General features: G+C 56.2%; 1 protein-coding gene across 38 annotated transcripts in view; it reads left to right on the forward strand.

Moving 5' to 3' along the window:
• The window catches only part of MYO18A (myosin XVIIIA), a 136038-nt gene that overhangs the window by 102175 nt on the left and 8749 nt on the right, over window positions 1-25114 (forward strand). For 33 of the 38 annotated variants that reach the window (XR_010152918.1, XR_010152919.1, XR_010152917.1 and 30 more), the window contains 22 exons: window positions 235-344; window positions 3744-3809; window positions 7626-7754; window positions 8417-8560; window positions 8941-9030; window positions 9162-9281; window positions 9487-9598; window positions 10036-10163; window positions 10471-10625; window positions 12328-12451; window positions 12537-12737; window positions 13297-13407; window positions 13960-14064; window positions 14386-14532; window positions 14931-15044; window positions 16460-16576; window positions 16771-16854; window positions 17288-17425; window positions 20257-20442; window positions 20801-20940; window positions 21727-21771; window positions 24951-25073. Coding sequence is in view for 35 of the 38 variants with exons in the window: in XM_063798795.1 (XP_063654865.1) it covers window positions 235-344; window positions 3744-3809; window positions 7626-7754; window positions 8417-8560; window positions 8941-9030; window positions 9162-9281; window positions 9487-9598; window positions 10036-10163; window positions 10471-10625; window positions 12328-12451; window positions 12537-12737; window positions 13297-13407; window positions 13960-14064; window positions 14386-14532; window positions 14931-15044; window positions 16460-16576; window positions 16771-16854; window positions 17288-17425; window positions 20257-20442; window positions 20801-20940; window positions 21727-21771; window positions 24951-25073 (2689 nt within the window). In the remaining 3 variants the exon portion in view is untranslated. The remainder of the gene's footprint in view (window positions 1-234; window positions 345-3743; window positions 3810-7625; window positions 7755-8416; window positions 8561-8940; window positions 9031-9161; window positions 9282-9486; window positions 9599-10035; window positions 10164-10470; window positions 10626-12327; window positions 12452-12536; window positions 12738-13296; window positions 13408-13959; window positions 14065-14385; window positions 14533-14930; window positions 15045-16459; window positions 16577-16770; window positions 16855-17287; window positions 17426-20256; window positions 20443-20800; window positions 20941-21726; window positions 21772-24950; window positions 25074-25114) is intronic. The other 5 variants (XM_063798801.1, XM_063798809.1, XM_063798818.1 and 2 more) reach the window with 1 other exon arrangement.

Below are 25114 nucleotides of genomic sequence, written 5' to 3' on the forward strand. Positions count from 1 at the left end.
TTTTGGGCCTTCCTATCCCCCTGTGGAGCAGGCCTGATTGTCCTCCTGGCCTTCTCTTCCTCTTCCCTGCCTACCCACTCTCCTTTCTAGGCCTGCCTTCAACCACAGGCTCCCCACCCCCTGCAGTTTCTTCCCTTTTGGTGACTCTCCACTGACTGCCCAGGCACAGTGGCTACTGGGGTGTGCTGGGAGCAGGTGGCGTTGACAGGCCTGGCTCTGGGCTGCTCTCTCTAGGTTACCCTGACCACATGGTGTTTTCCGAGTTCCGCCGCCGCTTTGATGTCCTGGCCCCGCACCTGACCAAGAAACACGGGCGTAACTACATCGTGGTGGATGAAAGGCGGGTAGGTCCAGGTCCCCAGACCGCTCTCCCTCTGCCCAGGCCCCTCAAGCAGCTGCCCTTTCCAGACTCATCTGCCTTCCCTTCCCTGGAGACAGCTCATCTGGCCCTGCTCAGGCTCCCAGTTTTGGAAGCACCCAGCTGTGTCCTGGGGCCCAGACCATAGGAGCTGGAGAAGAGCCACCCCCTCCTTGGAGGCCTGAGCTGGGGGTGTCTGCTTGCTGGTGAGCCAGACAATCATCCAGGAGCGAGCAGGGCCTGGGCGCACTGAGGGTGCATGAGAATTATTAGTGCTTTGGGAGCCCCACCGATGGCACCTGGACCCCCATGTCAGGGATTGGTTCCTGAAGCAGGAAGCTGTCCAGGGCTGGGCGAACATTCCTCCTAGAAGGAAGGTGGATATGGTGAGACCTCCGTGGTGCCAGGTGAACATAGGCTGCCGGGCCGTTTGCCGGCCCTGGTTGGTGAACTTGTGGCTGTGGAAGGGGTCTCCCTGCCCGTCTGGGCTATCACCTTGAGCCCCAGAGGCAGCCCCTTAGACAGTCACAGGGCTCCCAGAGCAGAGGACCCCTCCTTTACTGTGCTTGGGCCTCAGGCACCCAGCCTGATTCTGAAAGCACCTCAGACCTTAGGATGGCTTCCCTAAATGGAGAGGATGCTGCAGAATGGGGCAGAAAGCCCACAGAGTGCCCAGCCTGTCTCTGTGTGTGCCCCCCTGCCCCTCCACCCCTGCCTTAAAGACCTGAATTCATGGAGGGGGCTCGGAAGAACTTCCCTCCCTCCTTTGGCCTGCTGGTGGCCTGGGCAACCTCATGTGGACATAGATGCCCGTCCCACGCCCCCTTCTCACAGGCCCTCAGCCTCCATTCCAGCCTCCCACCTGTGGCTACACCAGTACCTCATCAGCTCTGGAAATGCCCCAGCTCCAAAATCATAAATCCCAGCGTGGCCTTCTCTGACTACAGCCTCGTGCCTGCTGGTCCCACTCCTCTCTTCCCCTCAGGACACCCGCTCTCTGGCTCCATCAGAACTTCTCTTTCTGGATCACACTCCATTTCTCTGTGAATTGTCTCCTTTTCCATGGTTCACTCTGCAGTCACTCGGCCTCCCTCACCCTCAGCCCTCCTGAGCCTCCCGCAGCACCTGGCCTGCCCAACTCCCACCGAAGCGCCAGCCTCTGGGTGTCTGCACTCCTTGCTTTGGGCTCCCAAGGGTGGTGGGAGAAAATTATACAACTTTGTGGACTTGACTTCCTACAGGTTCATGGTCTTCAGCCTTTGGTGGGCCCTCAGGGGGACCAGCAAGTCTTCTAAATGTCCCCTCCTTATCTGGCCGTGACTCCAGGCTTCCTGTCTGCTATTGCATTCTCCATCTTTCTTCTCAAATCCTCTCTGCCCCACCTTCCTGGCTCACCTTCCCAGCAGATGCCCAGCCTTCAGATCTCAGGACATCAGGCTCCAGCTTCTTCTGCCTCCTGCAAACCTCTCTTCCCCAGCCTCCTTCTTCCCGTACCCCTTCTGTCTTGGTGGGGAGGGTCCCTCTCATCCAGTCCCTTGATCCTGTGCCTTGGAGTCCATTTCCTTGGGTCTCCCCAGAGACCCATTCCATCAGTGTGAATTCACTTCTCTCTCTTTTTCCTCTGGCATCTCTTTCTCCTGGCCCTTTTCTCTCCATGGAGAAACTCCCCACAGACCTGCAGGTTTTGCTCTCTGGAAGGAGCCTCTATCATCGTCTCCCTGGACTGTGCTCTGCCTCCTGCCTGCCCTGGGCTTTCCTCCTGCTGCCCTCACTGCCCATGGCTGCCTGGTCCCTCTCCCTGATGCCCTGGCACTGGTCTTCTCATCCCTCACGCCCTCCATATTGCCAGAGCCAACCGGCACTTTTCTTTTTTTTTTTGAGACAGAGTCTCGTTCTGTCGCCCAGGCTGGAGTGCAGTGGCGCCATCTCAGCTCACTGCAAGCTCCACCTCCCAGGTTCACACGATTCTCCTGCCTCAGCCTCCCAAGTAGCTGGGACTACAGGCCCATGCCCAGCTAATTTTTTGTATTTTTAGTAGAGATGGGGTTTCACCGTGTTAGCCAGGATGGTCTTGATCTCCTGACCTCATGATCCACCCACCTCAGCCTCCCAAAGTGCTGGGATTACAGGCGTGAGCCACTGCGCCTGGCGCAACTGGCACTTTACTATCCCTCTGTTACTTGAATTCTTAGCAGCATGGGGCTCCGTTCTTTCTGGGACATTCTCTCCTGGGCCTCTTTGCTGCCACTCCTGGTTTCCCCCTTGACTCTGTTCTCACTCCCTCTGAGGTCCTCTTTTCCACTTGCCCCTGAAGTAAAGAGGTGTCTTCCTCAGGACTCTGTCCTTGGCCATATGTATTTTCTATTCTGCACCCTCTTCCTGGCCATCCTCATTCACACTCATCACTTCAATTATCACATATATATTGATGACTCCCAAATCAATACCCCTAGCCCAGGCCTCTCTCCTGAGCTCCAGACATACATTTCTATCTGGCTGCCTCCTGGACTTCTCTACCCTATCCCTTATGGCATCTCAGACTCAGCTTGTTCAAACCAAACTCATTCTCCCCACAAGCCGCCTCTTTCTCTTATATTCCCTACTTTGGGGAATGGCATCATTATCTGCTTAGTTACGTAAATCGGAAATCTCAGTATAGCCCTAGATTCCTCCTTACATACCCTATCCCCGTATCCAGCAAGGCTCTGTCTCCTTAACACCTGCTGCGTGTTCTCCTCTTCTCTTTCCCTTGGGCCAGGCTCTAGCCTCCCTTCCTGTGGATTACTGCCTAAGTGGGGTGGGTCTCCATCCATCTACCCATTTGCCAGTGAGACCTCTACCAATGCAGACCTGATCATGCCCATCCCTAAGAGAACCCTTCAGGGGCTCCCGAAGCACATGGGGCTCCACATGCTTTGGCTTCAGCCCCCTCTGTAGTTGCACCTTCACTACCCACCCCCCAGTTCCAGTGAGTGACTTGGAGTTTCCTCAGTGCATTTTGCTGTCTTGTGCTCCCAGGCCTTTGCATACACTGGTTCCTCTGCCTGAAATGCCCTCTCCCCTACTTTGTCCAACAAATTCTCACTTGTATCATAAGTTCTCAGCACAACCAACAGCTGTCTGAGGTGCCTTGCGTAGGTGCGACCTCCTGTGGGCACTGCACAAGTTCACTTGTCTTGCTCCCCAGCAAGACGGTTTGTTCCTCTCGTAGTCATCTCTATGTCCCCAGAGTCCAACCCAGTGCCTGACACTGAGGAAGCCCACGCAAGTGCATGAATAACAGACTGTCTAGGAGGAGGGAGGGGAAGGGCCAAGGGCCTGGAGAAAGCCCTGCATGGTGAGGGGAGGCCCAGGCGGACTGCCTGACAGAGGCCTCTCTCCACAGGCAGTGGAGGAGCTGCTGGAGTGCTTGGATCTGGAGAAGAGCAGCTGCTGCATGGGCCTGAGCCGGGTGAGTTGTCCCACAGGAGGGCAGTCGGGCCTCACTCCAGGGGCCCCTGTCAGGTGGCTGGCCCACTCCTCCTGTTCTCTTTGCTCAGCCAGACATCACCAGTCTCCTGGTGCCCTCTGAGTCTTGCCCCCAGCTCCACCCCGCCCAGCCACTCAGGGGCTGCCCCCTTCAGGGCCAGGGGCCAGGGAGCTAGAGGTTTCAGATGCAGCAACCTGGCTTTCCTTCATTCTGGATAACTGGCTTGTTCAGTGGAACACCTCTGTGATGTCAGGAGAGAGTGGGTGGAAGGTGGCCCTGAACTTGGCCCGAGTCCTGGTGTGGGGAGTGGGGGAGACAGGAGGGCTGGACCCAGAGGATGTGGGCTGGAAGAGGCAGGAGGCCTTGGGTACAGCCCCTGTGGAGAGTTATCTGGGGCTGCTGGGTTCCAGAGAGCAAGTAGGACATGGTGAGGCTGTGCCACCACCACCTGCCCACAGGCCAAATTCCTCATCTGAATGGAACGCCATGCGTAAAATGCAGGCACGCTGGCCCCTGGGTGCCAGTCTGCCACGTCACTCCTCACCAAAGGGTCAGCTGAGCATTCCTCCCACAGGCAGGAAGCCCTGCATGCCCCTCTCTTCCGAGCCTAAGAAGCTTGGACAGGTGGCACCCGCATGTGTGCCCCAGGGCCAGGGTGGAAGGGAGGCCAGTGGAGAGCCAGAGAGGGTTCTGGACCAGTTGTCTGCCAGCAGAGAGGGAAGGAACTCTCGGTTGCAGGGCCCCGTGGGGCGTGTGCGGTGGAAGGAGGTGCTTGCAGAGGCTTGAGTCTCACTTGTCCTGTGTGCTTGGTCCTCTCGGCCCTGCATGTTGAGTCACTTTCCTGGCTCCTCCTGCCCTTCCTCACTGTCAATCGCTCCCATCTCTGTGTCTTTGCGTCTTCCCATCTTTGCTTCTGCTGTCTCTGGCTGTCCCTGCTGGTCTCTATTCCTTGGTTTCTAGTTCTGTTTTTCTGTTTCTCTCCTTGTTCTCTGTGTCTTTGTGTCCCATCCACTTTCTGTGTCATTTTCTGGTTTGTGTCACTGCTTTGTCTACCTCTGTGTCTGGTTCAGCTCTTTTCTCTCTCTCTGTTCCCCTCCTCCTGCTTTTTTAAGCTGGGGCTGCCAGCTGGGCCCCTGCCTAGGGCTATCTGCTGTCAGGATTTGCTTCAGCTGCGGGGTCTCTCCCTGGGTCCACTCACCCTGGTCTTTCCCGCCAGGATTCCTGCCTCTCAAGCAGGCTGAGCTGCTGCTGGCTGCCACTGGGGATGGCACCTCCTCCAGCCCATGCCTGGGTTCCCAGGCCTATCTCGGGAAGGGCAGGAAAGGGCCTCTACAGGCTGATCCTCTCCCCAGCTGCCATCTCAGACCTTCTGTCGTCCTGAGCCATGCCAGGTGCCCGGCTGAGGCAGGCAAGCCCCAGGGCCCACTGTCACTCAAGGGCAGAGCTGGGTCAACATTGGGTGCCTGCTCACATCTAGTTTGGGAAAGAAAGTTCAGGTCGTCTAGGCTCTGGTTAACACTGACTCATGGGCGAGGATTCCCTGTGTGTCACATTGCTTCAGAGGAGGGGGGTCTTCATCTGAGCCATGGGACCCTGAGAGTTTCAATAAGGACTCTGGGGGGGCTCAGAGCCTCCTGACATTGTAAAATTTGTATGAATGTGTTTTCTGGGGAGGAGATGGCCCTGAGCTTTCACCCAATACCCAAAAGGACCCTTAACCCCCCAAATGTTCAAGAGAGATTTGAGGCTCACTGCTTTGGCCTCTAGACCATTCTTTCTCTTCTCATTGTGTCTCTGAGCCATTATCCACCCCCTACTCCAGCACCTCACTTCTGCCCTGGTCAGGTGGCTATGTGTCCTAACCAAGCGTGTTTGCTGTCCTCCAGCGGGACTTGGATATTCCTTACCCCCAGCAGGATTTCAGGCTTGCACATTATATGAAATTAAGCAGCTGGGGGCCAGGCGTGGTGGCTCACGCCTGCAATCCTACCACTTTGGGAGGCTGAGGTGGGCAGATTGCCTGAGCCCAGGAGTTTGAGACCACCCTGGGCAACATGGTGAAACCCCATCTCTACTGAAATACAAAAAAAGTATCTGGGCATGGTGACGGGCACCTGTAGTCCCAGCTACTCGGGAGGCTGAGGCATGAGAATCGCTCGAGCTCAGGAGGTGGAGGTTGCAGTAAGCAGAGATTGCACCACTGCATTCCAGCCTGGGTGACAGAGCAAGACTCTGTCTCCAAAAAAAGAAAGAAAGAAATTGAGCAGCCAGGCACAGCAGCTCATGTCTGTAATCTCAGTACTTTGGGAGGCTGAGGCAGGAGGATTGCTTGATGCCAGGAGTTCAAGACCAGCCTGGGCAACATAGGGAGACCCCATCTCTACAAAAAATACAAAAATTAGCTGGGAATGGTGGTGCACACCTGTAGTCCCAGCTACTGGGGAGGCTGAGGTGGGACGATAGCTTAAGCCTGGGAGGTAGAGGTTGCAGTGATCGATGATCACACCACTTTACTCCAGCCTGGGTGACAGAGCAAGACTGTTCAAAATAAATTTAAGGAAAAGAAATTGAGGCTCAGGTAGAACTTAAGACCCATGGGAAACCCCATGTTCGATGGTGGGATTTAGGGAAGTGTCACAAAGGACTGAGCTGGCTTTTTCCAAGGCCAGCCTCAGGGGACCAGGTTTCTGTGGAGTTGCCAGAGGTAGAGCTTTCTCAGCAGAAAGTTTAGGCCCTCTGTTTGCATCTTTGCTGAAGGGGGCCTTGGGATACTGTGTCTGTTGGCTGAGTGCATTTATGTAACCTGTGTTTCCCATGATGTTCACATCTTCTCTTTGCCCTACAAAAAGGAATTTTCTGTGTTCTGTGCCAGTTGGAGGTAGGCCTATACCTAGGTGTCTCTGCCCACTCTCATGGATAGAGCCATTTTTTTCACCTGACCCTTCCCGTTTCACACACACTTCCCTTTGTGGCGTGTGGCAAATTTTACTGAGCCCTATCTCAGGGCGGCACAGAGTGTTAAGGAAAGGCCGGGCGTGGGGGCACCCAGCTGGTTCTGCACATGCCTGCCCTCCAGCCCCCAAACCTGTATGACAGGTCCCTCAGCTGGGCCAACCCCCGCCCACCTCACTGGCTTCTTCATGAGAAGGTGAAACTTGGGTGTGTGTTGGGGGGTGGCACATGAAAGAGGAGACCATCTGAAATGAAACTAGCAGGGAGGGGGAGGAGAAGGCAGGAGCTTCCCACCACCCCCCTTCCCATTCTCCCCGCTTTTCCTCTGCACGCTGCTCCCCAGCGCTGCTTCTCACACAGACATTCTCCAGCATCCACTCACCCGATCCCAGCAGTTGGGAGTCAGAGGGGCCTGGAGCCCAGGTTGGGCCCTGCAGTGGGCTGTGGGCACAGGGGGCATTGACAGGGTTGCTGGCAGTCCTGGGTGAGGAAGCCCTCACAGATGTGGCAGGACGCCCCCTCCCTGTTTGACCGATGACTGCTCCATTTCCTTCCTTGCCCCAGGTATCTTCCCTTTACCTTCCCTCTCCTTTCATCTCTCTTTGAAGTTAAATTTCACACCTTACCCCTCCCCTGCCAAAACCTCCCCAGCCCCTTCTCCCTCAACCTTCCCAGGGCCTCTTCCTGCTCCTCCCCTCCTCTCTTGGACAATTGGATTTTGAGGCTCTTCCCAAGCCAAGGGCTGTACTCCCTGGCCTGCTTGTTTCTCCAGTTCCTCACCTTCTCTGCCTTTCCTCTGCTGGGCTGGCCCAGTATCCTGCCTTCACCTGGCCTGCTTTTTCACAGGTGTTCTTCCGGGCGGGCACCTTGGCACGGCTGGAGGAGCAGCGGGATGAACAAACCAGCAGGAACCTAACCCTGTTCCAAGCAGCCTGCAGGGGCTACCTGGCCCGCCAGCACTTCAAGAAGAGAAAGGTGCTGCTCTAGAGACATCCCCTCCCCCTCCCCAACCTAGATGGGCACAGCCAAGTTCCTGGGGTGGGGGCTATAAGGGGGAGAAGAGGCAGGAACCTCCCAGGACACCATGTCCTGGGCCAGGGTGGGGAACAGGCAGCTCCCTGGTGCCAGCAAGTGTGCTGGTGTGCCCAGCGACGGGGCCTGGTTGGAGGGCTTTGTTGAGGCGTAGGGGAATCAGGGCCCAGGCAAAGGTGGGCTCTGGATCATAGGCTGCTCCATGAAGATTAAGGAGCTGTGTCAGCGACTCCTTTTCTTATTAGCAAGTCCATAAAACAGCCAGCACTGCCGCCTCTTGTGTTTCAGCAAGATTAGGTTTCATAGCACAGCTAGGCCAGGGTGCTGGAAATAATCAGGCAGCAAATAAAGCAGATGAAATTATTCCTAATGGCAGTGGAGTGGCTAGTGCCCAGCGCAGTGCTCCCAGGGCTGGGTTCTGTGCTGCCCACCCTTTGAGGGATGGAGTGAGCCTGGGGCAAGGGGGAGCATAAGTATCTGACTCGGGGTCAGGGGGCCAGAGGAGCAGCCCTGGGGGCCTGTGCTGGTGGTGGGGAGGATCCTGGGCCGAGCTTGGCCAGGGTGACTGAGAGCCCCGCTGTGCACCACCCCCACCCCACCTGCAGATCCAGGACCTGGCCATTCGCTGTGTACAGAAGAACATCAAGAAGAACAAAGGGGTGAAGGACTGGCCTTGGTGGAAGCTTTTTACCACAGTGAGGCCCCTCATCGAAGTACAGCTGTCAGAGGAGCAGATCCGGAACAAAGACGTATGTGACAGCCTGAGAGGGCCAAGTCTCTGGGTAGGGGGAGGCCTTGCCGGTTTATCTTGGGCTTCCAGGCGCTTCTTCGTTTAGTCCAGAGAGCTGGCATCCTTGAAATGTGCTCATCAAACAGAAGATGTCCCTCTGGGGTGCTGGCTGAGCCCCTGGACAGCCTCTTACGATAAAATCTTGGGCATCCCTAGCTTATTGGGAAGCGTCTAGGGACAGGATCCCCAGGAGGCAGTGGCTCTGCTATTGGGGACATGCCTTCCCCATGGCGTCCTGGCCCAAGCTTCATCAGCTTCGTTCACTACAGGGGTGCAGACCCAGGGCCCCAACCCCTCGCAGTGCCTTTGGCTCACTTTGCCCTCTTTGGTCCACCCTAGGAGGAGATCCAGCAGCTGCGGAGCAAGCTCGAGAAGGTGGAGAAGGAGAGGAACGAGCTGCGGCTCAACAGTGACCGGCTGGAGAGCCGGGTGAGTGACTCCTGGCACCACACCGACTGGGCATGGCTGCAGGGAGACCCAGCCCCTGCAGGTCCCCCAGGTGTTCTGACTGAGTGAGGCAGGCACTTCAACTGGTGGTGACTCCCTACCCCCAACCCCAGATCTCAGAGCTGACATCGGAGCTGACAGATGAGCGTAACACAGGAGAGTCCGCCTCCCAGCTGCTGGACGCGGAGACAGCAGAGAGGCTCCGGGCTGAGAAGGAGATGAAGGAACTGCAGGTGAGGGCAGGGCCTGGGTGAGAACAGCAGGCTGGTGACTGCCATACCCTAGTGCCCATTGGCTCCCCCCAAAGACAGTTGGCATCTTCACCCCTAGCCCAGCATCCCTGTCTGCCCTTGGTAAGCATGTGATCATGGTCTGTGTGGTTCGGGGAGTGGGTATGAGGGGATGGAATGGCACACCCTGAAACCCTGTCTTCTGCAGACCCAGTACGATGCACTGAAGAAGCAGATGGAGGTTATGGAAATGGAGGTGATGGAGGCCCGTCTCATCCGGGCAGCGGAGATCAACGGGGAAGTGGATGATGATGATGCAGGTGGGCCTGAGGCCCAAGGAGCTTGGCAGTGGCCCGCAATGCGAGCCCTGATGCCCACCCCTGGGTAGTCATGCCCCTTGTCCAGGCCTGTCTCCCCTCCATGGGGCTAAACTGAAAGAAACAGATGAGAAGGCAGAGGTGCCAATAAATGCAGGGGATTGTTAGGTAGAGCTGAAACAACCATGATCATGACAAAGACTGAGGGCCGTGGTCCCAGCAGTCCTTTGGGGGGCACAGCACATGTAGCCACATCTCCTGCTCTGGTCTTCTCCTGGCTAGTGGCTCCTTCTGCCTTGGGAGGAAGCCATCATTGCAGAGAGCTTTCTGAGCCCTGGCTGACTCCACCTGCTGCTCCCCCTGCCCCATCCTCCTTCCCCTCTGCCCCTTCTGGGGACTCTCAGCACCTCCATCCTCCCTTGTCTGCCTCAACCCCACAGGTGGCGAGTGGCGGCTGAAGTATGAGCGGGCTGTGCGGGAGGTGGACTTCACCAAGAAACGGCTCCAGCAGGAGTTTGAGGACAAGCTGGAGGTGGAGCAGCAGAACAAGAGGCAGCTGGAACGGCGGGTGAGGCTGGGGAGGAGCTGAGGCCTGTGCCTGGGAGGGCCAGGAGAGGACTGGTGCCTTGTGTCGGTCCAGTGAACGCTGGGGGCAGGCAGGCCTGGCTGGAATGGATCGGGGAGGCTGGCATGTTAGCTTCTTGGTGCAGGGGCAATCAGGAGCAAGCTATCATTAGAGCTTCTTCAGTTCCCTGGGAGACCCGACTTCCTCCCGCATCCCTGGGTCTTCCCCTCACTCACCCACTTCCCTCTCCTCACCTTCTCCACCTATGCTTCTGGGTCTCTCTGTATATGCACCCCATCTTGGCCCCTAGCTCGGGGACCTGCAGGCAGATAGTGAGGAGAGTCAGCGGGCTCTGCAGCAGCTCAAGAAGAAGTGCCAGCGACTGACGGCTGAGCTGCAAGACACCAAGCTGCACCTGGAGGGCCAGCAGGTCCGCAACCACGAACTGGAGAAGAAGCAGAGGAGGTGGGTGGGCCCCCTGCCCTGGGCCCAGAGAACCTTCTGGAGCAGCCACAGACAGGACTGCCTCCTCGCCCTCCAGGGAGGAAAGAAGGAAGGACCTGAATTTGTCCAGGGGCCTTGCTTGCCTGGTCACTCATCTTGGAACGTGAAGGGGCCCCCTCCTGACCTCCAGGGTGGACTCAGGCTGTGTCCCCACTGAAGGCCTGCCCAGGCCTCTGCTTTCAGAGGTGCTCCCCGCATCATGTGCCTGTCATCCCGTGCCAGGCCCCATCAGGAAGTGCATCAACCAGGGCCTGTGCAGGAACCTCTATGTCCCTGCCCTCAGCCCCCAGCTCTGCCTCTCCCTCACTTGCCTCAGCTACACAAACACACTCTCCTGACTAATGTCGTTAAACTACCGTGCCACTTCCATCTCATTATGGTAATGATACAAAGGAGGGGGGTGGCCCTCACAGGAGAAAATCCAATCTAAATTAATTTCCGGGGCTGGGAATGAGGATGGGACGCCTTCATTAGCAGTACTGAGGAACCCACACACCCTAGGAACAGCAGGGCGCCCTGGCGAGCGGGAACAGTGCCCATTTCTCCTCTGCAGGGGAAGGGCTTCTCAGCAGAGGCACTGGTTGCCTTTGTGAAGGGGTATCCCCACACCCACAACGCTGGGAGTGAGGATGGCAGAACAGAACCTTTCCAGTGACCCTGGGTTACCCCCGGCCTCCTGGACCAACCACCATCTCCCCAGCTGGGGGAAATAGGAAGGTTTTCTATTCCTCCCACCTGACACCATGACCGCCACTTCCCTCATTCTCATCTCTGCCCCCACCCTACCCCTTTACCCAAAGGCTGGCACCCTTAGCTCGACCCCCCTTCTGAGCACCCGATGACATTGCCAGCTCGGCCTAGTTACTGTGCTGCCCTGCTCCCCGCCGGGCAACTTATTAGGTTTCAGCTGCCCGGAGTTTTCTTACTTTTTTTGATGTGGAGTTGGGGTAAGGGGAGCGTTCAACTTCCACAGGAACCTGATTAGCTATTTAGGGAAGGTGTTAAGAGGAATTTGAGCAATTTGCTCCATATTTAGTGGGAAATGGAAGGCTGGCAAGTGGAGGAGTGAAGAACGAGGCCCCCTGTGTGCCCATTGAGGCATGTGGCCAGCTGGGCACAGTGGGAATGCCAGCTCTGAACCCAGTATGGGGTGTCCTGGTGGTGTCCTGCCGGCACTGCTGGGGTGCGTGGTCCTGGCCAAAGGCTGGTGCCCAGAGGCAGGGGCAAGGAGCCAGCTGTTGCCCTTACAGTTGTCGAACCAAACTGTGGAAAGTGAGTTAGTGGAAGCAGGGTGCTCATCTCTATCCTTTTCCCACCCCACCCTCACCTGGGTCCCTCATTCTTTGATGTGTTGAAATGGAAAATGTAGAGACTTAACTCCTGAGGGGGCCTGTTTAGCAGTCTGTGGGTCCCTCTTAGGCCTACTTGGTGAAAGGGCTCACCTGAGTGCTCCCTATCCCAGAGCCAGTTGCTCAATTGGGCCTCAGTGGCCTGACCTGCCACCTCTAAATGTCACCGCTACCTTACAACTGGCCCCACGTTAGGGCTGCATGGGTCCCCCCACCCCTGCTTGAGTCCTGTCCATGGCACCACCTCCTGACAGTGTCTGTGTGGGGGACCCCGGCTCTTCCCCATCTGATGGAGCCGCCACACTCCCTCGCAGGTTTGACAGTGAGCTCTCGCAGGCGCATGAGGAGGCCCAGCGGGAGAAGCTGCAGCGGGAGAAGCTGCAGCGGGAGAAGGACATGCTCCTCGCTGAGGCTTTCAGCCTGAAGCAGCAACTAGAGGTGGGTAGGGCCACCCACCATCTGTGCCCTGTCCCCCTCACAACCTGGGGTCAGCCCTGCACCAGCCTCATCTCTTTTGCTCCAGGAAAAAGACATGGACATTGCAGGGTTCACCCAGAAGGTTGTGTCTCTAGAGGCAGAGCTCCAGGACATTTCTTCCCAAGAGTCCAAGGATGAGGCTTCTCTAGCCAAGGTCAAGAAACAGCTCCGGGACCTGGAGGCCAAAGTCAAGGATCAGGAAGAAGAGCTGGATGAGCAGGCAGGGACTATCCAGATGCTGGAACAGGTACAGGAGGGCTTGGCCAAGGGAGAGGTGAGGTACAGCGAGTCCGCCACCATCCCCACAGCCAGCCTCAGGCATGGGCCAGAGGATCCTGCCTCCATTCATTCGCGTATTCACTCACTCACCTACTCACAAAATGTGGAGTGAGCACCTGATCTGTGCCAGCCACAGTGTGAAGACGCACTCGTGGAACTTTCCACAAAAACAAATCTGATGGAGCTCTAGTAGGGAGGGGCTCAGGATGCATGGCAGCTGAGGGCCACAGGCCCACCCAGCCTGCTACCCAGCCACCAAGTCAGTTCAGGGAGCTGGAGCCTGCAGGCAGACGGAGAAGCTGCAGGACTGTCCCCACCCCAGCTGCCTCTCTGTGGGCCTATGCCAGACCTCTAGTAAGGGAGTTCAGCTGCTCTGGAGAAGCTGCTGCCACGGGAGCAAGGTGCCAGCAAAGGGAACTGGCTGGTGGACGTTCTCAGCCCCTGAGCCTAGGGAGAGCCATGCACAGGTGGGAAGGGGGTGGCCACAGCTGGGGAGGGAACCCAGACCCTACTCCAACCACCTCCAGGCCAAGCTGCGTCTGGAGATGGAGATGGAGCGGATGAGACAGACCCATTCTAAGGAGATGGAGAGTCGGGATGAGGAGGTGGAGGAGGCCCGGCAGTCGTGTCAGAAGAAGGTAAGGTATCTGAGTACTTACCTGTCCAGCGTAAACACCTGTTCCCATCACCGCTTTAAAGTAAGGGGCTTTCCACCTCCCTACCTCAGCCACATCGTCTTCCATTGTCATTCTGGGCCAGGAAGCGCCTCTCGGGATCCTAGCATTGGCAGGATGTATTGGCTCAGAGTCTGTAGAGAAGCTTGGGCCCCTGAGGAACTAACGCTCCCTGCTTTCTGTGCCAGGGGCAGCCCCCTGTGCCCCTGCTGTGCTACGCTGCACTGGTGCTGCCTGCAGTCAGCCAGCCTGGCCGGGCAGGTCTCCACCGTGCGGCAAGGTCTCTCCTACTCTGTCTTGGCTAGCCACCGCATGTGGCCTGCCATCCCTCCTCGCCCTCCCAGGCTGCTTTGAAACCCTAGAAACCTGGAATTTAGGTTCTGACCCCTCCACCAACATCATTGTGCTCAGGCCTGCCCCACTGTTTTCCTGGAGTGGGGAACCCAGAATGGAAGGGGCCTGCTTGGCACCAGGCACTAAAGGGACGGACGGGTCTCTGTCCCCACGGTACTCCAGTTAAAACAGATGGAGGTGCAGCTAGAGGAAGAGTATGAGGACAAGCAGAAGGTGCTGCGAGAGAAGCGGGAGCTGGAGGGCAAGCTCGCCACCCTCAGCGACCAGGTCAGGGGATGCTCCACCCACCAAGCCTGGCCGGCTGCCTGCCCATGCGGCCTGAGGAGTGGGGATCCTAGGGATGGGGAGCCACGAACAGAGCTGTCGGGGGTGGGGATGCTGCAAAGAGCCCATCGTCATCCCTTGTGGGATGGGGGCATCACCATACATTGGCACACCCAGCCCTTTATCGCTGGTTGGCATGATCCTGGCTCTTCCAGCATCCTTATGGGGACACTGATAATGAGGACGTGGTGAGGAGGGAGCTTGGGGAAGATAGGAGGAGGCCCTGTGCAGAGCCCAGAACCCCAACTGCTGGTGCCCACCCAGGTGAACCGGCGGGACTTTGAGTCAGAGAAGCGGCTGCGGAAGGACCTGAAGCGCACCAAGGCCCTGCTGGCAGATGCCCAGCTCATGCTGGACCACCTGAAGAACAGTGCTCCCAGCAAGCGAGAGATTGCCCAGCTCAAGAACCAGGTATCCACAGAGAGCACACGGCTGATCCAGGCACAACAGAGCTTACCTTTCCATTTTCTTTCTCTCTCTCGCTCCTCTCAGTGGTTCTTGAGTCCTTGGGAAGGAAAGTGACAGGAAAGAGGGGAGAGCCACGTGTAGCAGCTAGACTCCCCAGGCTCTGCGTGTGCCTTACTGTCTCACCACCCAGCCTGGGATGGTGTGGATGGGGCCTGGTGCCCACCAGCCATGTCACGGGAGGAGATCCCCACGCGTGCACCACCACACAGCCATGGCCCTGGGGTCTGAAGTGAATGGAGGAGGAGAAGGAGGGCATCCGAGCTCCCTCTTTCCTGTACAGCCCTCCTGCCCCCAAGGAATGGCTGACATCTCTCCCTGGGGCGGGGGTGGTCTGTGTCCAGCTGGAGGAGTCAGAGTTCACCTGTGCGGCAGCCGTGAAAGCACGGAAAGCAATGGAGGTGGAGATCGAAGACCTGCACCTGCAGATTGATGACATCGCCAAAGCCAAGACAGCGGTGAGGGGCCAAGGTGCCCGGGGCAGAGCTCGGGGGGCTGAGGCAGAATAGAGCTGCCTCTGTGGCTCCCTTCACCCTAGACAGGTCCCTCCACGTCAGGACTTGTGACAGGTCCTTTCACGCCAGGACTTGCTGCAGGAAGAGCAGGCCTCCCCTCCTCTGCGTCTCTCCACACTGAGCAGAGGCCTCGGGGAGGAGCGGGCAGAAGAGGGAGACAGCAAGGGCCCATCTCCCTGTTTAACCACCTGCCTACGGGAGCTTGGCCGCAGGCCCCAACACCATAAATAAAGGCAGCTAATGTGGCTGAGGGATGTAAACAGGTGCCTAGAGATTAGCAGAAGCACCGATAAGAGGACAGGATGGCTTGGCTTCCTTCCCCTTCCCCCTGCCCAGCCCACTGACAAGCCCAAGCGGCAGCTAATTAGAGCTCTTATTTAATGCCTCCCTTTTAATTTCCCACCTCTCCCACGGCCCATCCATCGGCAGAGAATTCATTACTGGGATGCGGCCAGTACAGGCAGCTCCTTGAGCATCACTGGTCCTGGGACCCACCCCAGTGGGCAGGCCCCTTGGGCAGGGAATGGGGCAGGGGAGGAGGCTGGGCTGGCTGGTGGCTTCATGGCCCCTGAGCTAGTCACCTAGCTGCTGAGAGATGCCAATCTCACGGGCTTGATTTATCCCCATGACATTTGTGCTCCTCAGCAGTTTTCAGGTGAGTAATTCAAATTCCTTAATTGTGTTAAAAAAGGTTGTTATGAAATTACCATTTTATTTAAATCTGAGTTAATAAATTTCTTGGCGGAGGCTTCCCCAGCTCCCCACAGCCCAGTAACAAGATGGATGGGGCAGAGAAGGAGCCAACACAGTCATTTTGGTTTGGAATTACAGGCTAATAGATTCATTCATTTCCTGAAGCTGCTGTTGGATCTCTCTTCCCCTCCCCCAAGGAGGGGACTGGCTGTGGGGGCTGGATGCCCAGGGAGTGGGCAGTCCCAGGGAAAATGAGAGTCTAAGCCAGGAGACCTTCGCAGACTTGAGGGGTCCTTCCCTGGGGCCTGAAGGGGGCAGAGTGCACGCAGGCCAGGGCCTGGACTGATAGTGCCAGGATGATGGGTCATTTGTTCTGGGCAGACCTTTTCTGCCTTCTCATTAGCCTCAAAGGAGCTGCCAGGAAGCAGCTGTCATTCAGCTCAGAGGCCCAGGGTCTGCCTGTACTGCACACAGCCCTTTCCCTCATCTCCCTGGTCCAGAGCAGGACAGGCAGCTCCTTGAGCATCACTAGTCCTGGGACCCACCCCAGCAGCCAGGCTCAGCCCATTATCATCTTCTCTACAATGCCCCTGCCATTGGAGGCAGCTGGAGCCCACAGGCACACTGGGCCTGAGGCCCTCTGATCTGTCTTTGCCTCTCTCCAGCTGGAGGAGCAGCTGAGCCGCCTTCAGCGTGAGAAGAATGAGATCCAGAACCGGCTGGAGGAAGATCAGGAAGACATGAATGAATTGATGAAGAAGCACAAGGCTGCCGTGGCTCAGGTACCCCTGCCAGGAGTGCCCGTCACACTCTGCACCGTCACCATCCTTCTGGTCCTCCTCATGGGTCCCCCGCACAACCGCTTGTTTTGGGAGGTGATGGAGTGGGAACCTCGGTCCCCTGGTGTTCCAGCTGGGCTGGGCTGGTTGAATGCTTATGGGGGATCCTGCTTCTGATGCTCTCACTCCTTTCCCAGGCTTCCCGGGACCTGGCTCAGATAAATGATCTCCAAGCTCAGCTAGAAGAAGCCAACAAAGAGAAGCAGGAGCTGCAGGAGAAGGTGAGGACCAGGGGCTCCCTCAGGAGAGAGAGAGTGCCAGGGTCACTAGGTGTGGGAGGAACCCCCAAGTTCACAGTTTAGAAGGCGCTTTTCTCTGCCATCAGTAATCCACAGAGCAGCGTAAATGAGGAGCAAGAGCTAGGCTTGGAGCCATGTCACCATAGCAGACATTTGGGCTTTCCCTGCCTCATTTCCCATTTGTATTCCCTCTCCGATCCTTAGCTTTCTCCTTTCTCTCTGAAGGGCAAGATCTGTGCCAAGCACTGGGGCAGATGGGGGAGGCCTCTGGCCCAGGGCTCCATTCTCTTTCCTCCCAGGTGCATCCCTCCCTCCCCTTGCCTTCTGGTCACTGTGGTGATATTGCCTGCCCCAGACACAGTCTCCTCCCTTTCTGGGCTCAGTTCTTTCTTCTCTTCCTGTCCCCCACCTCTAGCTACAAGCCCTCCAGAGCCAGGTGGAGTTCCTGGAGCAGTCCATGGTGGACAAGTCCCTGGTGAGCAGGCAGGAAGCTAAGATACGGGAGCTGGAGACACGCCTGGAGTTTGAAAGGACGCAAGTGAAACGGCTGGAGGTGGGTTCACACTTCTCCCGGGCCGCACCAAACGGCAGAGCTGCCCCAGCGCTGGAGCCGCGCATGCTCAGCAGGGCTGGACAGGCCCCCGGACAGTCCTCAGAGGCCTGTGCCTCGCTGCCAGGCCAGCTGACGGGCAGGTGCTTCTCTCCCACCCCGCCTGGCCTGCTCTCTGGCTACCGTGGAGCCCGCCTGCTTTACATTCTGTTTCCGTGCTTGCTTTCTGCCAAGGGACCAGAGCAGCTTAGCTCTTCGTCTTCATATTTTCCTCCACCACGAGCTCCCCCCGCCTGTTCCCCTCAACCGGTTCTCTGGCAGGGTCATAAATATGCAGCGGATGGTGCCACTTCTGTGCAGGCTGGAGTCTGTTCTCTCATCTGCCCTCGCTCTGCTCCTCTCCCCTTCCCTGCTTCATTCCCTTTCTTCCTCACTTCTTCTGCCCTCCTGTCTCTGCTTTTTTTTTTCTCTTTCCCTTTTTCTTGATTATGATCCTATTCTTTCTTCTCCCTTCATTTTTTTTTTTTTTTTTTTTTGAGACAGAGTCTCACTCTGTCGCCAGGCTTGAGTGCAGTGGTACGATCTTGGCTCACTACAACCTCCACCTCCCGGGTTCAAGCGATTCCCCTGCCTCAGCCTCCCGAGTAGATGGGACTACAGGCATGCGCTTTTTTTAAATTGTATTTTAGTAGAGAGGGGGTTTCACCATGTTGGCCAGGATGGTCTTGATCTCCTGACCTCATGATCTGCCCGCCTCGGCCTCCCAAAGTGCTGGGATTACAGGCATGAAATATTTTATATTTTTTCCTCTCTCCAATCTTATTTCTCTTTCTTACCCTCTTCCCATCCCATTCTCCTCTCCCTTTATTATAAGGTTAATTCTCTCTTCTTCCCTTTTTTTTTTTTTTTTTTGAGATAGGGTCTCGCTCTGTTGCCCAGGCTGTAGTGCAGTGACGCAATCATGGCTCACTGTAGCCTTGACCTCCTGGGCTCAAGCAATCCTCCCATCCTCCTGCCTTAGCCTCCTGTGTAGCTGGGACCACAGGCATGTGCCACCATGCCTGGCTAATTTTTGTATTTTTTGCAGAGACAGGGTTTTGCCTTGTTGCTCAGACTGGTCTTGAACTTCTGGGCTCAAGCAATCCGCCTGCCTCAGCTTCCCAAAGTGTTGGGATTACAGGCATGAGCCACCATGCTGGACCAATCCTTTTTCTTTCGGTCTCCCAAAGCCAGTATTGGCCAGCCCCTTCCATCTCTGGCAGAGCAGATAGCAAGAGAGAGGCAGAAAGGATTATCTCCTGGGTTTACATCCCTCTCACCTTATTTTTAAGTTCTCCTTGAGTTTATAAGCCTTTGTCTCCACACCGTCGGTTCTCCCTGGGCCCTGTGTTGATGAGTGTGGTTGGTGAGGGGCAGCCCTGTCACCTCCTCCATCAGCTCGCAGTCCATGGAGCAGGCATTTAGGTAGGGATAGAAACAGGTGGGCATCTAGATGGCATTAATAACCTGGACACAGGAAGAGAGCACAACTGACCCTCCCAAGGCAGGGTCACAGTTCTCAGGAGAGCTGGAGAGAGTTAGGGGAAACTTAAGAACTTATTTTCGGCCGGGTGCGGTGGCTCACGCCTGTAATCCCAGCACTTTTGGAGGCCAAGGTGGGCGGATCACGAGGTCAGGAGATCGAGACCATCCTGGCTAACACGGTGAAACCCTGTCTCTACTAAAAATACAAAACATTAGCCGGGCGTGGTGGTGGGCGCCTGTAGTCCTAGCTACTCCGGAGGCTGAGGCAGGAGAATGGCGTGAACCCCGGGGGACGGAGCCTGCAGTGAGCGGAGATCGTGCCACTGCACTCCAGCCTGGGCGACAGCGACACTCCGTCTCAAAAAAAAAAAAAAAGAATTTATTTATTTTCTGCCCACCCCAACCCCAGGCTGGCTGATAATATTTTGATCCCCATTTTACATACAGGAAGGGTTAAGTGGGTTGCCTAAGGTCACAAAGCTATCAAGGGACAGAAGAGGCCATTGGTCTGGTGGACACAGGACAGGCCCACAGGACTTGTCTCCTTTTCTCTTGGGCCTAGTCCCTTCCCGCACCTCTACCCCTCAGGTTCCCTTCTGCTCAGAGAGTTTTGTGGTTTAGACTCATAGGATGTTAAACACAAACAGCCCAATCCTGCAGCCTGGCTCTGTTATTTTAGGGATATAGAGGCTGGGGGACCAGTCCGAGTTAGAACCAGGATTACAAGCAGATGCGGGGTTCTTCCCTCACATTCAGCCCCTCTCTCCAGGTCATTTTTTGCTCAGCATCCCACTGCCTGGCAGGAGATTCATTAGGCTTAGAGAGATGCTCTCTGCTTGGAATCTGATGATTGTTTAGTCTCTCCTAATTCAGAACTCCAGCAAAGCCATTTACCTCTGAGCACAGGATCTAGCTTTTGGGGCTTCTGGGTTCAGAGTCCCTGCGGGAAGCCCTGCTGACCTGAGGGGACTCTACATGCAGTGTCAATACCGACAGGCCCACCAGGCTGTACCCAGAACACTCCCTCAGTCTTGGTGTAGTAATAACGATAATAGCACCTTTCATCTTTCAGAGTGCATTCACATTCATTACCTTATTCATCCTTAGAAGACCCCTGGGGGTTAGGTGTTATTCTCCCCACATTTTACAGAAAAGTAAGGGAAGCTTCGGGGTTGCTTGCCCATGTAGCCAATGAACGGTGGAGCCAGAGCTCGACCCCAGGCCTCCTGACCCAGAGCTCTGCCACACCCTCCCTCTGCCTGGCTGATGGGCCTACCTGCTGTGTCTTTCTTCCCCACCTACCTATCCAGAGCCTGGCTAGCCGTCTCAAGGAAAACATGGAGAAGCTGACTGAGGAGCGGGATCAGCGCATTGCAGCCGAGAACCGGGAGAAGGAACAGAACAAGCGGCTACAGAGGCAGCTCCGGGACACCAAGGAGGAGATGGGCGAGCTTGCCAGGAAGGAGGCCGAGGCGAGCCGCAAGAAGCACGAACTGGTAATGCCCCCTGTCCCCCACGGGGCCCACATGGCAGCCCCCTGACTAGCTGCTGAGTGTATGCCTCACTCTGGCCTGGTTGGGCATAGGGTGCAAAGAAACTGCACATGAGTCAGAGAATGGGAGGGAGGAGGAGCATATCAAGAGGGCAGGCCAGGAAGCCAGCGGCACTGGAGACTCCCTCAGGTGAGGCTTGGACCCCACAGCCCAGCAGCAACAGAGCGGAAAAGGCTCTGGCAGCCTGTGTCAGCCCTCGGGTAGTACCCCCATGACCGGAAAGTACTTGAAGCAGGCTTCTTCTGGCCATCTAGGGGAGAAGCTAGCCCTCCTGCAAACTGGGCTGCCCCCTTCCTCCTAGGAGATGGATCTAGAAAGCCTGGAGGCTGCTAACCAGAGCCTGCAGGCTGACCTAAAGCTGGCATTCAAGCGCATCGGGGACCTGCAGGCTGCCATCGAGGATGAGATGGAGAGTGATGAAAATGAGGACCTCATCAACAGGTGAGAAGTGGCCTCTGGGGCATCTGCAGCTAGCACGGAGGCCCTCTTGACCGCCTCTGGAACCAGACCACTGGGTAGAACAGTTGCAACCTCTGCCTCCCCATGAGCAAGCCGCCAACCCACCCTCCCTTTACTGCCAGATCCCAGCACAGCCTGTCCTGCAGGGGCAGACGGTGAGACAGGTGCACCCTGATCGAGGCCACCCAGCCAGTCTCCCCTCTCCAGGACCAGGCCCTCCAGCTCTGCCCGCTCAAGATGAGTTATTCTCCCGTTTAGCTGCATTTCCGATGGCGCCTGCCCCACTCTGGGGAGAGCAGAGATTTAAAGGCTGTGGTGCCTTGTTACTATGCCAGAGATTTTCTCATAAAACCCACCCAGGGAATGGTTTGGAGAGAAAGAGATTTGTAGTCTTAGGTTGAGACAGTCACGAGGAAGGAAGGCCGGCAGTGCGGGGTGGCACCAGGCCGTGGAGAAGCTCCCAGGGCTGCCCTAGGTGGACCCTAGACCTGCCCCCTTCCCACCTTAGGGCTGGGGCCCATCCTGCAGGCAGGTCTGGGGCAGCGCAGGGACCCTGCTGCTTTGGGGCAGGGGAGAGGTGCCAGGGGCAGCCCGCATCAGATTTTGAGGACAGTGCCATCACGCATCCCCCTACCTGGTCTCAACCAGCCAGAGCTGGCTCTTGCTGAGGGAAGAGAGGTCTTCAGCTAAGGGGTCCACCTTGGGTTGCCCATTGATTTCATCTGTTTCCTCTGGACCCCTTGCCCACCATTTTCCTTCTATTTCCAGTTTGCAGGACATGGTGACAAAGTATCAGAAAAGAAAGAATAAACTGTGAGGACTGGAGCGCATGTGCTCTCTGCCTGTCCTCGCGGGTGTCTAACCACCCCTAACACTGGCTCCCACCCTGGGGCCGCTGCACGCAGCATGTGGATACAGCCTCCCCACACTCCTGCCTCACTGGTCTCTAACGCTAACATGCTGACTCTATCCTCGGGGGAGGCAGGGAGCGGGCAATGAGGTGTGCTCCCCAGAAGGCTGGGGCTGGCCCGTGCACCCTTGGTGGGCGGGCAGGATGGGGGGGCTCCTGCCGAAAGGAAAGCGCAGCCTATTTGAGAAGTTTACCTTCCTGAGCTCCAGCACGTTCCTCCCTCAAAAACCAAGTGTGGCCACCTCCCTGGCCTATTTCTCTGGGGGGAAAAGTCTGTTTGGGCTGGATCTGTCCACATCCTTGGGCTCCTTGGGAGCCTGAGCTGCCTGAAAGAAGCGGGCGTGTTTCATCTTTAAAGGTCCACCACCTTCTCTTGGCAGACAAGGGTAGAAGGTGAGGGGCATCTCCCAGTTTCTTGTTTGGAGAAAGCATTCAGGCAGCTAATCATGGGCTGCTCGCCGTGGCGAGGGAAGGGAACACAGCCAGATGTGTTTACTTTACTCCCTGCGGTACCGTGGGCAAAGGGAGGCCCCAGCGGGCGCTTGTGCTGGTACTGTCAGGTGGCAGGAAGCCCAGGAAATCCAGCCCTCTCTTTTCCCGCTTTCTGGGTGGGAGCTGGACAGCGGATGCAGATGCGCAGGCCTTCAGGCAGAGCGGGCTGATCCTCCATCAAGTTCGACAGGGTTGTTTTTTAGAGGTCGTTTTTTTTTAGCATGGCATTGGGTTTCTTCCCCCACTCTCTCTCGCCTGATGGACCCCCTCCCCTGGCCAGGATGGGCTGGTGGCAGCGCACAGGACTCAGTGAGAGCTAATGATAAATGTAATAGTGTGTAACAGTGATAGAGGGCCGCTGGAGCCTGGTTGTCACACACAATTAATATCCCCCGCCGTTCTGTCTCCGTTTGTTTGTTCCCCCGCGATTCGGCTCCCCGTTAACTAATAGCACATGAGCCCGGACATAAATTGTATTTGACGTGAGGTTTAATTCCAACCATTTAAAATTTCAACTGCCCCCTGAGCCTGCCTGCCCCTGGAGTTTGTTTACGGGCCTGATTATTTAAGGAAAAGAACATCTTCTAGATGCTTGCAACTAAAGGGAAGGCGAGGGCAGGCAGGCCAGCTTTGCAACCCATCCACTGTTCTGAATGTAAGGAGGAAAATTCATATTCTGGGCCCACAACTGGGCCCCTGTGTGTTTCAACCCTGCCATCCTTGTGTGGCAAGAGCTTCAAGGGCTGATAAAATGCGCATTTAAGATCATATTCTAAACCACTGCCAGGCACACACACACACAGGTACACCACGCATGCACACACACTCACACACACTGGTGTGTGCTCACATAGACGCATGGGGACGTGCAGCTCTAACCAGGTTCCGACTGATGGCAGAGAGGTGGTGTGGCTCCTTCCTCAGCAGCTCTGGGCCCCAGCTCCAAGTTATTGAGCCCAGCGCACTAAGGCAGGCAGAGAAATAATGTTTCGATTTACTTAGAGATACAGTTGTTATTGCCATAACCTTAATGAAAGCAGTAAACAGCACGGTATTAAGGGAGATTTATACGGAAACGCTTTTAACATGTAGACATAGATTTTGCGATGCATACAGCACCTCCTTTCTAAAGGCAATCAATATGGTTATGAACGGTGGTGATAAATTACAGGCTCTGAAGCTAGAGAGGGAGGTTTTTTGCACAGGTGTATAAATCAGGTGGTATTGGTGTTCCATGGGGCCCATGCACCACAGTAAATCTGCCAGGCTCGGACGGGCACAGGGCTTGCATTAGCAGTTTCGAGGTTGTCTGCTAAACTCCTGTTTACCCGGGGCATCAGCCAGCCTCGTCTTTGTTATAATTCTGTATTTGATGGAAGCCCATAAAACATGCCTCTTTATTCCCCTCTCTATGAGTTGGGCTCTCGCATGGTCCCCAGAACAGTCTGCTGGTTTCGTGTGTGTGTGTGTGTGTGTGTGTGTGCGCGCGCGTGTGCACATACACGCACACATGTCTGTGTGGCTGTTTATTTAAGAACATAATTCAGGAATGGAGCCATTCCTCTTGACACAGAGGAAAGGAAATTTATATCGAGGAGAAACCCTAGCCTATCCATAGCAGGGCAACTTGGTGAGCAGACATTCTGCAGAATTTTAGAAGCAATCTTACTCAGAAGCTATCTCCAAGCCCAGCTGCTTCATGAGGGGGTGGCCATGACTCCAGCCTCAGAATTGGACTCCTTTGGGCTTTCTTGCAAGTGCTAAGGTCAGCTCTGCCGGCTGAAGCACTGTGAGCAAGGGCTGGGGGCTACCTGAGGACGGAAGAGGAGACCTTGAGCGACAGGGCTCTGGTGTGGGACTTTCTGAGCCCAGCTGGGTCTCCAGGGACAATTTAGATACTGAAACTGTTGCTAGTCCCTCTGGAAATGCCGATGCCCCCCGCCCCCCCGCCCCTTTTCCTTTCTCTGTTTATTAAGAGCCAGAGAAGCCACAGGGTGGATCTGGGATGTGGCCTGGGCCTCCTTAACCTAGAGCCCAGGTTGGTGCTGCCATCCACTAAGGAGACCTTCAGGTTCAAGCTAACTCCAAATCCTACGAAGCCCTTCTCTTCTGCCCTGTGGCTGGCAGCCCAGCTCTTGTAACAAAGGCATGGAAATTGACAGCAGCTATAGCCACAATCTGAGGAATGGCAGACAAGAAACAGCAGAGTAGGCCTCAAGGAGTCACTGAAGAACCCAGGGCTCCTCTTTTTAGCTCAGAGCCATTTAGCTGAAATTGATGAGTGGATGGTCTTTAAGTCATTCTCCCTCGATTGGTCAGTGGCCTGTCACAGATAACTGGCTTGGGAGCTGCCTCCATGCTCCTGAGGGTCTTCTTGGTGGTTGTCACACAGTGTGGCTGCTGAGTGGGGACAGGCTCCTTGTGAGTGGTGTGCTCTGTCTAACCTCTCTCATTCCCGCCCCCCCGACTCACCGACGTGCATGCTGCCCACATCCCCCCTGCCCAAGACACCCCCTGCACCCCCATCTGCTCCCCTCGTGGGCAGCAGGTGCCTATGCCTTGCCTACCTTTCTGCTCCTCATCCCTACAGTGAGGGAGACTCTGATGTGGACTCGGAGCTGGAGGACCGTGTTGACGGGGTCAAGTCCTGGTTGTCAAAAAACAGGGGACCTTCCAAGGCAGCTTCTGATGATGGCAGCTTAAAGAGTTCCAGGTGAGCATATGGCCTTGAGCTGGGAGGAAAAGCCACCTTGT

Source organism: Pan troglodytes, chromosome 19, assembly GCF_028858775.2.
Source record: "Pan troglodytes isolate AG18354 chromosome 19, NHGRI_mPanTro3-v2.0_pri, whole genome shotgun sequence".
Taxonomy (NCBI): domain Eukaryota; kingdom Metazoa; phylum Chordata; class Mammalia; order Primates; family Hominidae; genus Pan; species Pan troglodytes.